The 13404-nt window shown below is 36.9% G+C and overlaps 1 protein-coding gene across 11 annotated transcripts in view; it reads left to right on the top strand.

The window, feature by feature from the left end:
* Positions 1-12346, top strand: part of METTL8 (methyltransferase 8, methylcytidine) — a 213352-nt gene extending 201006 nt beyond the window's left edge. For all 11 annotated transcript variants that reach the window (XM_054699853.1, XM_054699854.1, XM_054699852.1 and 8 more), the window contains 3 exons: positions 6632-6738; positions 6855-6920; positions 7668-12346. In XM_054699853.1, coding sequence (XP_054555828.1) covers positions 6632-6738; positions 6855-6920; positions 7668-7822 — 328 coding nt within the window. In that variant the 3' untranslated portion in view covers positions 7823-12346. The remainder of the gene's footprint in view (positions 1-6631; positions 6739-6854; positions 6921-7667) is intronic.
* Positions 12347-13404: the final 1058 nt, after the last annotated feature.

Raw genomic sequence — 13404 nt, 5'->3', positions numbered from 1 at the left:
TGCTTTCGTAGAATTTCTTAAAGGTGAGTTTTCATGACTCTCGGGTAAGATATACAGACTTGGCATCAACCACTTTTTGTTTGATGAGTGTAACTCTTCCCAAAGAAATTGGGTTACTTGTGCTTGTTTCTTTGCAATTACAAGATCGCCAGGATCCTTTTTTTTTTTTAAAGATTTATTTATTTATTTTATAGAAGAACTGGGGTACAGGTCAGAAGCGCAGGAGGGTGAGAGAATTCACCAGAGCCAGAGCGGGGAACAGACCAGGCAGAGAGACCCAAAACTCTGCTTAGGGGAGCAGTGGGAGAGACAGGAGAGGTCTGCTGTGTCAGGAATTGAACCCGCGCTGCAATGGCTGCAGACAGCTTCACAGCACTGCACCACCGGGGAGGCCCCTCCAGGATCCCTTTTATAGGCCTTTTATTTCTCATTCAGAGATGAGCACTGTGATTACTTATGGAAAAACAGATCAGATTTCCAATTAAATCTGAATGAAAGCTGTATTTATAACTAGTGATATATATCAGGTTTCATGAAGCTGCTTTTTCAGTCCAGTTTCTATAACCTAGTCCTCTCTGTAATCTGTTTAGACTATTGGCATTATTTAGGTTCTGGTAGAAAGATTTCATCTATGTGTTTTGTTTCATAGTTGAAAGGATAAATGTGGAGTAGGTGGATAGAGACCAAAATTTTCTGTTTGACACCCATAACAAAAAATGCTTAATTACCAAATAAGACCATAAAAAGACTATTTGAAACCAGTAGAAGAAAAGAAATAATAAAAACCAAAGCAGAAATAAATGAAATTGAAACTAAAAAAACAATCCAAAAGATCAATGAAACCAAGAGCTGGTTCTTTGAAAAAATCAATGAAATAGACAAACCCCTAGCCAGGCTCACAAAGGAAAAAAGGGAGAAAGCACAAATAAACAGGATCATCAATGAAAGAGGAGAAATCACAACGGACACAGCAGAAATCAAAAGAACAATCAGTAACTACTATGAACAGTTATATGGAAACAAGTTTAACAATCTAGAGGAGATGGACAAATTCCTACAACTCTACAATCACCCAAAGCTAGATAAAGAAGAAATAGAACACCTAAACAGACCAATTACAAGCAGCGAAATTGAAATGGTAATCAAAAACCTCCCCAAAAACAAAAGCCCAGGACCTGATGGATTTACAAATGAATTCTACCAAACATTCAGAGACGAATTAGTGCCTATCCTTCACAAACTCTTCCAAAAAATTGAGAAGGAAGGGACAATACCAAACACGTTCTATGAAGCCAACATTACACTAATACCAAAACCGAACAAGGACAACACAAAAAAGGAAAACTACAGGCCAATCTCCCTAATGAACACTGATGCAAAAATCCTCAATAAAATTTTAGCCATCAGAATCCAACAATGTATCCATAAGATAATTCACCATGACCAAGTAGGATTCATTCCAGGGACACAAGGATGGTTTAACATCCGAAAATCAATCAACGTTATCCAACACATCAACAAAAAGAAATATAAAAACCATATGATAATATCAATAGATGCTGAGAAAGCTTTCGACAAAGTGCAACACCCATTCATGATAAAAGCCCTTGAAATTCTTGGGATACAAGGAACATACCTCAACATCATAAAGGCCATCTATGACAAGCCAACAGCCAGTATCATTCTCAATGGTGAAAAGCTGAAAGCAATTCCATTAAGATCTGGAACAAGACAAGGATGCCCACTCTCACCACTGCTTTTCAATATAATACTGGAAGTCCTAGCCAGAGCAATAAGACAAGAGAAAGACATCCAAGGAATCCAAATAGGAAAAGAAGAAGTCAAACAAACTATCACTATTTGCAGATGATATGATATTATACATAGAGAACCCCAAAAACTCCACAGAAAAACTAATTCAACTTATCAGTCAGTTCAGTAAAGTGGCAGGATACAAAATCAACACGCAAAAGTCAGTAGCCTTCCTATACACAAACAATAAATCTGAAGAAGAAGAAATCAAAAAAACCATCCCTTTTGTTATAGAAACAAAAAAATCAAATATTTGGGAATAAATCTAACAAAAGAGGTAAAGGACCTATACAAAGAAAACTATAAAACACTGTTAAAAGAAATAGAAGAAGACACAAAGAAATGGAAAGACATCCCCTGCTCATGGATTGGAAGAATAAACATTATTAAAATGGCCATCCTTCCAAAAGCAATATACAGATTCAGTGCTATTCCAATCAAAATTTCAATGTCATTCTTCAAAGAAATAGAACAATTATTGATGAAATTCATATGGAATCACAAAAAAACCCCGAATAGCCAAAGCTCTCCTGAAAAAAAAGAAGGGAATGGAGGCATCACACTCCCAGACTTCAAACTATACTATAAAGCCATAATCATCAAAACTGCATGGTATTGGAACAAGAACAGACATACAGACCAATGGAATCGAATAGAAAATCCAGAAATAAACCCACAGATTTATGGTCAACTAATCTTTGACAAAGGAGCAAAGACTATGCATTGGAGCAAAGAAAGTTTGTTCAATAAATGGTGCTGGGAAAACTGGGTTGCTACATGCAAAAGAATGAAGCTTGACCACTACCTCACACCATACACAAAAATCAACTCAAAATGGATTAAAGAACTAGACATAAGACCTGAAACCATAAAATATATAGAAGGAAATATAGGCGAAACACTACGTGATTTGCACATCAAAGACATCTTTACAGACACATCACCCAAAGCAGTGATAGTGAAGGCAAAGATAAACAGCTGGGACTACATCAAATTAAAGAGCTTCTGCACAGCAAAAGAGACAATAACAAAAACAAAGAGAAACCCCACCAACTGGGAGAACATTTTTGCACCCAACACTAATGATAAAGGACTGATCACAAAAATCTGCAAAGAGCTGACGAGACTCAACAACAACAAAGAAAATAATCCAGTCAAAAAATGGGCAGAAGAGCTAAAAAGAAACTTCTCTGAAGAGGAAATGCAAATGGCCAACAGGCATATGAAAAAATGCAACATCACTTGTCATCAGGGAAATGCAAATCAAAACTACCATGAGATACCATCTTACACCAGTGAGAATGGCACATATTAAAAAAACTAGCAACAACAAATGTTGGCGAGGTTGTGGAGAAAAAGGAACTCTTCTGCACTGTTGGTGGGAGTGCAAACTGGTCCAACCACTATGGAGAGCTGTGTGGAGATTTCTGGACCTACTAAACATAGAACTTCCATATGATCCAGCAATTCCACTCCTAGGTATTTACCCAAAAGACACAGAAACATCAATTCCAAAGAGCACCTGCACCCCTATGTTTACAGCGGCACTGTTTACAATAGCTAAGCTTTGGAAACAACCCAAATGCCCAAAAATAGATGACTGGATCAAGAAGATGTGGTACATATATACCATGGAATATTACTCAGCATTCAAAAAAGATAAACACATGCAATTTGCAGCAACATGGATGGCGCTGGAAGGGATCATGCTCAGCGAAATAAGCCAAAAAGAAAAAGAAAAATACCGGATGATCTCACTCATAACAGGAATCTAGAAAACTTAAATAAGGGACCAGGAAAATGAATAACTTTAAGAAAGTGAAAATCAAAATCAACAAAAAACTATGAACCAGAGACACTTTTAGGGGGGCGGGGGGAGGGGAGGGATTGGGGTCAGAATGGGGGGCTGCAATTGTATGGGGAATATAACAATAAAATTTATTATTTAAAAAAAAAAGACTATTTGAAAATACTATATGTTATACTTTCTCATTGATTGAATTGAGTATTAAAAAGCAAGAAAAGTAGATGGCTTGAGAAGATTGTTTTTATAGTACTATATGTTCATTTTATTTATTTATTATAAAATAATTTCAGATATATCTCATGTCAGTTGCCACTTTTTTACTTCCATTGGAATAATCTTTTTTAAAAAAGGTTAATTAGTAAAATAAAGATAACAATTAAGTGAAAAGTAAAGTCAGTATATTTAGGGTCATTTAGGACTGTGGTAGTAGACTCAAGAAAGTTTTTAAAAAGTGACTTTTGCCATCTTGTAAAATTCATGCACAGATGAATGACAAGCAATTCAGCTAGATCCTGAATCTGAGAAGTCCCAGCTTACATGAGAATAAACCCATTTACCTAAAAAAAGCAGAATTAATTATTCTTCTTTTCACCGGAGTGAAAGTATGTTTACTACAGCTCTAAGCATAGAGAAAGGCAGTCAGTAACACCCGTTTTAACTCTTCTTTTTCTTCTTTGCTGCCTCTATCCAGAGATAGGTAAGGATAGTAGTGTTGGCCCAAATTAGATAAAGAAAAGGGACTTTCCCCTATGCTTGTCTTGTCGATCTCACGGCTAGCCTATTCCCACCTCCAGTCCTCAGAAACTAACTCTGGAATTCCATTATGAGCCATGACAGGATGATCAAAAAAATAGTTTTCCACCACTTACTTTTACCTATAACCCCAGACATTAAAGAATAATTTGGAGGAAAAGATTTACAGGAGGTAGCTACATTTTGAAGTATTGGGTTCTTTGTTTTTCTGCATTTTCATTTCATGCTTATTTTACTAATAATTGTAGAGAGAGATTTTCCTCTGTTCATGAAGCCTTTATCCTGAAAGTGAATAATTCAGATTTAGATATTATCTTCTTTAATTGCCAAAGTCTAAACATATAAGCACATTGTGAAAATAACCTGTAATAAAAATAAACAAGGAAAACACTTCTTTTTCCCTTTAATGTATTTATGTTCCTTTAAAAAAAAAAAAAAGAGCTTTTTATCTGATCATGTCACATCGTACTGTCCTATCTCTTGATTTCATAGTTACTTTCATTTTCTCACTATCTACTTTCTTCATAACCTGGCATAATCCGACTTTTACCCCATCATTGCACTGAGCAGTGTTTGAATTGGAAGGAATTTATAGATTATTAGATCCAACCCCTCTTTAAAATAAGGAAAGCTCAGAGGCTTAAAATAGCTTAGTTAAAACAGAGATGGCAAAGTCGTATCACACAAGCTGCCTTTTACCATCCTTTGCCCAGGACAGACACTGACGACTGGTTTTGTACTCTGATTTCACTCCCAAGGAGCCCTGAGAGTCCTTCTCATCAGAGCTGTGGGAGGCGGGCTGTGTCAGTCACTGGGCAGTTATAAAAGATCTGAAATCCTTGCTATCTCTGACCCTAGTCACACAAAAGAACATGAACACTTAACCAAAAAAATTAAATCACGAACTGTTAGAAAAGGTTGTAATACATGATTGGGAGCCAGATGAGTGGAATAAACAGTAAAAGAAAGTAAAAGCTTCCCAGTATTGAGCTGAGGATGGAATGTGAATAGAATTTAAATAGGCAGAGTAAGGAAAAGAATTCCTTGAGGGGAAACCACGTGAACAAAGGCATGAACTGTTCAGAGCCAAGCATGTAACCGTTTGGCTAGAAGATATGCTTCAGATTAGCAAGTAGTTGGATAGAGTGATTGAGGCCAGTTATAGGGAATCTTAAGGGGTCAAACAAAGAAATTAAGATTTTTATCCCATGGATTAAAATTATGAAAAATTTTGAGCAAATGGATGATCTGACAAACCATCATTTTAAGCAGATTAATTCATCAATAATATTCAGAATGAATTGACACAGAGAATAGTAAAAAATGTTAGGAAGTTATTCTGTTTCCAGGCCTAAGGAGACAAGACTTTGCACTGAGTATTGAGGAATACAGGAGAGTGGAAATATCAAGATGTCACAAAAAAGAAAAAAAGAAGAAGAAACAAAATTTGATGACCAGGCGGTTGTGGAAAGAATAATGGAAAAAAATAAAAAAATAAAAGGGATCAAAAATTCCTCTGAGGTGCTACACTTTGGTGAATGATGGCCCCTTTGAACTAAGTAAAGAAGTGAGGAAAAGGAGCTAGTTTTGGGGAAAAGGTGATCTTTTTTTTTTAAAGATTTATTTGTTTACACATACAAGGTATGGGGGAAAGGGGGTGAGGGGATTCACCAGACACAAAGCGGGGAACAGAACAGGCAGACTGACTGAAATACACTGCTAAGGGGAGCAGCGGGCGAGACAGGAGAGGTCTGCTGTGCCATTCCCTGGCTGGCAGGGAATCAAACTTGTGCTGCAGTGGCTGCAGACAGCTTCATAGGTTGCATCCCACCCCTTGCACCACCAGGTAAGCCCAAAAGGTGATTCTTTTGAATCACCTTTGAATGTGTACGATTTCAGATAGATCTGGCATATTTTTTATCTGGTGAAGAAAATGAAGTGACTCCAGCTTTTATCTACCTTGAAACTACCTTAATTGGTTGTAAGTATCAGGAAATGTCTGTCAGGTTTTATATTTAAACTTTGACATCATACATCAAACTCTGTGAAGTTGCCACTGGTCATGTGGGTGATTTCTTGATACTCTAGGCATTTTGAATAGAAAGTTGATATCCTTTCTTTCTATACAGAATATTTTTTGGTTTTTTATTGCTTTTTTGTATGAGATTTAGATCTGACCTTCTTAAAATTTACTGATCTTATCTTTAACAAGGTTAAATGTAAAAGATTTCCATAGAGTGTCTTGCTCTGTTCTCAAAGGATGCAAGGTGTTGTAAACCGACTGTCCAAGTTACTGAAACCTGGAGGAATGCTATTATTTCGGGACTATGGAAGATATGACAAGACTCAGCTTCGTTTTAAAAGAGGTAATAGTGTTTTCAACTTAGTTATTTTCCTGTGTTATAAGGAATGCTCTGTTTCTATTTCATGTCTAGTTTTTATTTTTGTTTAAGGAATACTAAGTTTCTCTTACCTTTTTTAGGGCATTGTTTATCAGAAAATTTTTATGTTCGAGGAGATGGTACCAGAGCATATTTCTTTACAAAAGGTATGCTTATCTATACAAAGAAGTAATTAGCTGTAAAAACTCTCTCTAGTCATTGTGTACAGGGAGAACTCAAAAACTCTAAAAATAAGGCTTCAGTAGTTAATTAACTATTGGATATCGTCACACTTTGATGGCTATTCTACATAAAAACTTGAAGATAGCCTTTACCTTTAATCTTTTTCTAGTTGAAATTACTTTTAAGGAATCTCTAGTTTCATCCTCACATCAAATGAAGGTGTAGTCTCTTCCATTTTGGAAATATGGTTAGCGCAGATTTGAAAAAATTGACATATAGCTAAAGGAGGAATTTCATTTTAAGAGCCCATAGAAAATTATTTATCTCTTGTCAATTTCTCATTAAAAAGGAAGAAAACAACTTTTGAAATGAAACCTGAGTTGAAGGACTTTCTCCAAACTTACATACTTTTATACTGTGCCATTTACAGTCTGTGCAAATCAATGAAAATTCAAACAAGGGGCACCTTTCACAATATTGAAAGCTGCAAAATCAGTAATGTTATACATCTGTGTATGTCTGCTGTCTTAACTTATTTATATTTGGTGTATTTGAAGAAAAACCCACTTGAGTCTATATATTCCCTTCACCAACTTGTTCTAGGGAGAATTTCTTAGAATAAGTGAAATTTAGGTGGTCAGTCATTCCATTGATATTCCATTTTTTCCTGAATGCTTCTGTCCTTGCCCCAGTCACATATCATACATTTAATTGCTATTTTTATCTCACAGGGGAAGTCCACAATATATTCTGTATGGCTGGGTTAGACGAGAAGCAAAATCTGGTTGATCGTCGCTTACAAGTTAATAGGAAAAAGCAAGTGAAAATACACCGAGTGTGGGTTCAAGGCAAATTCCAGAAACCACTACACTTGCTTACAAGTTAATAGGAAAAAAGAAGTGAAAATGGACCGAGTGTGGGCTCAAGACAAATTCCACACAACATTACACTTGACTCAAAAAAGCTCCAGATTGGTGTTTTCACTTCTTTCTCAGACTGAATTGTGGAACATGTTAAGGTGCAAACCAGAGGACGACATTATTCAAAGATTTCTGATTTCTGTAAATACTTCATTTCTGAAAAGACAATCCGAAAGGAAGGAGAGCAGTTGTAAATCCTGCTGTTTATCATAGGTGAGCTATTTGGTGCTTTGTAACCACATGTAAATGATTTGAAAGTGTTACCAAATTCTGGATTTTCAAATCTTAATATGCCCAAGCTTTTTTGGGTTTATTATGTCACACCATGTTGTATTCTTTGAATTTTATAAATATCCAATTCAATCACCAATATAAGTCAGATGATTCTGAGAAACCATAATCTGCCATTTTGTAGAGGGAGAAAAAAATTGTCTACTTATATATGCATTAGTCAGACACAACTGAAATCTTGTCTATTGTTAGGTGATAACAGAAAGGCAGCTTACCTGGTTTTCAGGGCAAGTCACAAGATCAAGAGGAATGTGTATTGCTTTTGGTTTTGTTTGTTTTCCCCCAAAGTTTTGTGTGTGTTGTTTTATTTTTTTTTTTTTAATTCAGAGACTCATGTCTGAAATAGAATTTAGTTTCTCTTTCCTTTCTTAAAATTGGGGAAGTATGACTCATGCTAACATTAAATTCAGACTTATTAGATATACAAGTTGTTGTAAGTTCTCTTCAAGACAACTGTTATACCCAAGGAAAATAATTCAAATTATGGCAATTAAAAAGTCAGTTATGACCTTTCCTCAAAAGGATATATAAGTTGGCTTCCATGTTGTACACTGTAAGAATGGAGTTTCTAAGAAAGATTTTTCATCTGTTATATAATGTTTACTGAGTACTTACATTGTGCTGAATTTATGAAGTAATACAGAGACCCAGCCCTGTCTTCAGAGAGCATGAATAAGATTTAACAGTCAAAGCAAAAACACACATCCAAACCTCTAAATCATGATCCTAAGATGTTAGTGTGTGAGCAAGCACTTACAGTTTATCAATTAGGGACTTTGATTATGAGCTATAGCAATCTGGAAGAAATGGACAATTTCTTGAAGGGACCACCTGAATAATTCATTTCCTATTGTTTTCCCTGTTTAAATTCTCTAAAAATTCCACTTCCTGGAAGAATGTGATTGGTCCAATGTGGGTCATAGATTCATCTCTTGATAGGCTGGGGCAGGGTAGCTTTATTGTCAGAATGTATAGAATAAAGTTCCTCAAACAAAAATTAACAAAAGAGGGAAGGGATGCTACCCAGTCACAAACAACATGTCTTATTGTGGTAGACAGTAGTAATAGCAGTTCTGAAGAGAGAGAAATATCAGCTCTGGAAAGAATAGAGAAGAAGCAGGGTTCTGGGAGGAAGTATGTTTAGGCCTTGAATGTACATTATCAGAATGTGGGGAGAAGACAAGTGTGTTTGGTGTGGTACAGTCTTGAAAAAGAAAAGTAGAAAAAAGATGGTGTGGGAATCAGCTCATAGTTAGCCTTGAAAAAAGGATTTGAAAAGATGGATTCTAATCTCTAGACTGGAGCCATCTGAGGTTCGTTTCTTTCCATTTTATCCTTGCCATGGCATGTTCTAAATGTATTTTGAGAGATTGATTGAGGAGTCATCTATAGAGTGGAAAGCGCTGAGGTTGCTAGTGTACAAACTGAGGGGTGTTCCAGGACCCCAAACCTGTACTCTCAAGAGTACATTATGCATATGCTACATAATGACAAAGCATATTCTTAGTGTGAAAGATCTTTAATAGCATGATTGTGCATAAGGAAGGAAGAAGAGAAAGGAAGTAGTTTCCCAATTGGGGAAACTACTGGTGGGGCCTCCCTGGTGGTGCAGGGGCTTAAGCGCAGCACCGTGAAGCTATCCAAAGCCTCTGCAGCATGAGTTCAATCCCCAGACCTCCCTTGTCTCGCTCGCTGCTCCCCTCAGCAGTGTATTTCAGTCTGCCTGTTCTGTTCCCCACTCTGTCTCTAGTGAATCCTCTCACCCTCCACACCTCTGACCTGTACCCCAGTTCTTGTATGCAAAAATAAATCTTTAAAAAAAAAAAAAAAAGAAAGAAAGAAACATCCAGTTGCCCCTCATGGGTAAATGCCTAGCCAGACAGGGTTGGCCCAAGGCAAGGCAATTGAGGCTCAAAAGCTTGCCATAAGTCTAAGGCACCTTCTGGTGGGGAGCCAGAGGAAATTGGCAGAAGGGAGCAGGCAAGTCTGGAATGAAAGTAGCAAAATCAAAGTACAAATCAGGATAAAGGCTGCCATTGTCAGCTTCCCCATGTCTCTCCCCCATGCATTTCTTCCATGTCCCTCTAGTCCCTGGTGCAAGGCCAAGACTGAGAAGCAAGCATATTCTTCACATGTCTCTTTGCTCCACACGTTTCCCCTCCTATGTTTTCTTCTTCCAAGTGTCTCCACAAGTCTTTTTCCAAGTCTTCTCTCCAGTCATCTCCAGGCTTCATTAGGTGGTGCAGGCACATAGAACCTTCCCTTTTTATGGAGATTACACTCTGCAGCAAGGTCAGAGATGGGGGCGAGGAAGACCACATTAAGTTTTTGTTTTGTTTTTTTTTTAACAAACTTCCTTGATATCAACTCCTTAGAAGTACAATATCAGGGTTTAGTTAAACATACATCAGTCCGTAAATGCAACAGCTAAAACTTGCCTGAGACTCTCAACTCAGTTATATTTCATAATTAAAGTGTAAGTTTAAAAGCGACAATAGTAATGAAAGTATTACATACAAGGGCAGTTAGATAAGTTAATGTTGCTATGGGAACCCCAGCAGATCTTCTTGTGTCTCAATTTAAAAATCATGGCCCAAGGTGGTTTTAAAAACAACAGAAGGTAAAATTATTCTCACATTCTCACACATGTAAATTGTACTGTCTCTCTCAGTCCTAAATAGCAGATTCAAACAAACCTCTTAACTGGCGCGGTAAAAATCAGGCTTTGTGTCTTTCTATGATGTATTACAGCATATAGTTAACCTTTAGAAACTTCAAAAATATATCAACCAAAATTGAACTGCGAGACACAAACTGGGCTCTTTTGGGTACTGTCTAGCATAGGCCTTCTCTTCCAGTGACTTCTCCGTAGGGCCATTTCTACCAGTGTCTTCTGCTTCTCTGGTCAGTCTCTCTCAGCCAACTGAAGAAACCCCATTCTTACAATTTGCTGCAGACAAAAATGTAGATTTTGGCAGAGAGGGGAAAAAAAGAGAAACACTTGATTGGCAACATTGCCCATAGCTATATTAAGAAATCAGGAAGTATTGCAAATGTATCTGCTTGGGTATTAGTTTAAAATATTTGATAATTTTCTGAAATTCTGATTTTCCCCTCATATCCATACGGACCAGTTAGATAGGCAGAGTTTGACATTTAAAAATTCATCTTCTGAGTGAACTGAATTTCAATAAGACCATTTTCTTTTTAAAAGAAAAAGTATATTTCTTCATCTTCTTGTAAAACAGAAACAATGAAATGTACTATATTAAAAATGTACCCTCCATTTTTCTCCATTTCTAAAAATTCAATTTTGAGCATTTGTAAAAATTCTCATACACATGAAGAACCGTTTCATAAGGTTGTAAGAGAGCCTGGGTAACAGCTTCTATTATTAAAAGTTTTGCATTCAGTGTGACACACTTGTTTTATTGAAACACCCAGTTAATGTTGACTTCTGAGAACTTATTTGCATTGTTTGTCTCAGTTCCATATGCTTTGTCTCTAGATTATGATCACATCATCGTTGCTACCATTATGCAATCTAAATTGTTGTTATGCTCTGGTTTCTACAAGAAAATTCACCCATATGCAGAGAACCAGACTTCTGGGCTTCAAAACCATTTAAACTGTTAAACTAAAGGTAACTGAAATTCTTGCCCCCAAATTCCGTGCTTTCTCAATTCCTTTGGTTTTCCAACTCATCAAAGCCAAGTTCTAGAGCCTGAATATGTCATGCATTGTTACCTCTAATTGGTTTTAATGTTTATTATGCTCCTCACAAGTGCAGATAACTTCACATTTGCATCACTAATAGACTTCTTTCAGAGCAGAGGCTCGTTCTGCTTCCTGCCACTATTAGTCATCAGTAGAGGACTACTTGGCTGGGTATTTTCCACATTTGTGAAAGTATGTTGTAAATTCTAAAGCTCTGAATAGATATGAGGTATTGTTATTAATAACAGCATTTACAATCTGCAGGCAGCATACAGAGTACTCCACAAACAGAAATGTTTTCAATGGTTTTATGAGGCCTTGTGAGAAAGAGTAAGATGCCCTGAAATGTGTTGCCTCCGAGTCAGACAGGAAGCATGGGTCCTAAGTTCCTGTCGAACCTCTTAGCTACTCTTAATTTATCTCTGAGCACTAATTTTTTATGTACTACACTTTTATGTGCTGCATTATTCCTTCATTTATATCTCAACATCTATGAATTTTTATTATAATAATTTAACTGATTAGACTGTAGCTCTGAGATGTTGGGCAGCTTGCCCAGGATATTGCTGCTAAGTCAGTGCCAGAGCCACAATTTGGACCCAGAACTGTCTGATTCCAAAACCTCTACTCTCATCAACATACTTTTCCACTGACAGACTCAAATGCTGCTTAGAAACGTGCAGGAGGGGAAAGCTTCTGAATCAAGTAGAGCATTATACCAATGGGTGGGAGTTTGGATCAGACAACCTTCAAGGTTTCAGCTTATTCAAATCCAGTGATTCTCTGAAATAAGTGGATTGCACTTGTCCACAGTTACAAACTGGGATGAGAAGGAAAGGAACTAAGAGAAATGACAAAGGCAAAAGCTTTTGATCTGTTCTTTTCAGCATTCTGGGTGTTATTTTGCTCTTGCCCCACCCCCTCTAGGCTTCAGCCTTGCACTTGGCTTCCCTCCGAGCAGGCAAAGCACCCATCACTTGCATACTCCTCACTTAAAGAAAAAAAAATGTCTGCACTGCAAGGGAGAAAAAAAGCCCTAACAGTGTCTTCAAAGGGTTTCAGCTCTAGCATAATCTAAAATATGTGAATTCAAGAGTGTCAACAATAAAATGTGAGTGAAAACATCTTTATTTAAAACTTTGTATGTACATTAACGCCACATTAATGCCACTTCAAGCATGAAATGTTGAGCATTTCTTGGAATATGGTTTGGGATTTAAGAGGCACAAAGGTACCTGCAAGATGGCTTTGATATAGTTATAAATATAAATAGAAGTAAAATAACAGTTGCCTCTTCATGTATAATGAATCTATATTGTGGCCTCAAAGCTACAGACAAGAGTGGATGCCAAAATCTTTCATTAACATATGCCTTAAATGACAGGGAAGAGGTGTTGAAGATAAAATTACTTTTTCCTCTGAGTATGAATCAGCAACATACAGTAACAAGCAATGATACTTGTGCTTGTGAGTGCCTACAGAGGGTAAGAAAAACAGTATCATATTGAAAAAGCAAGTGCACCTGCAGGAGAGGCCCAGG

Source organism: Talpa occidentalis, unplaced genomic scaffold (assembly GCF_014898055.3).
Source record: "Talpa occidentalis isolate TD23 unplaced genomic scaffold, MPIMG_talOcc4v2.1 talOcc4.3, whole genome shotgun sequence".
Classification (NCBI taxonomy): Eukaryota; Metazoa; Chordata; class Mammalia; order Eulipotyphla; family Talpidae; genus Talpa; species Talpa occidentalis.
The sequence above is the reverse complement of the archived record's forward strand: the minus strand, read 5'-3'. Positions and strand labels throughout refer to the sequence as shown.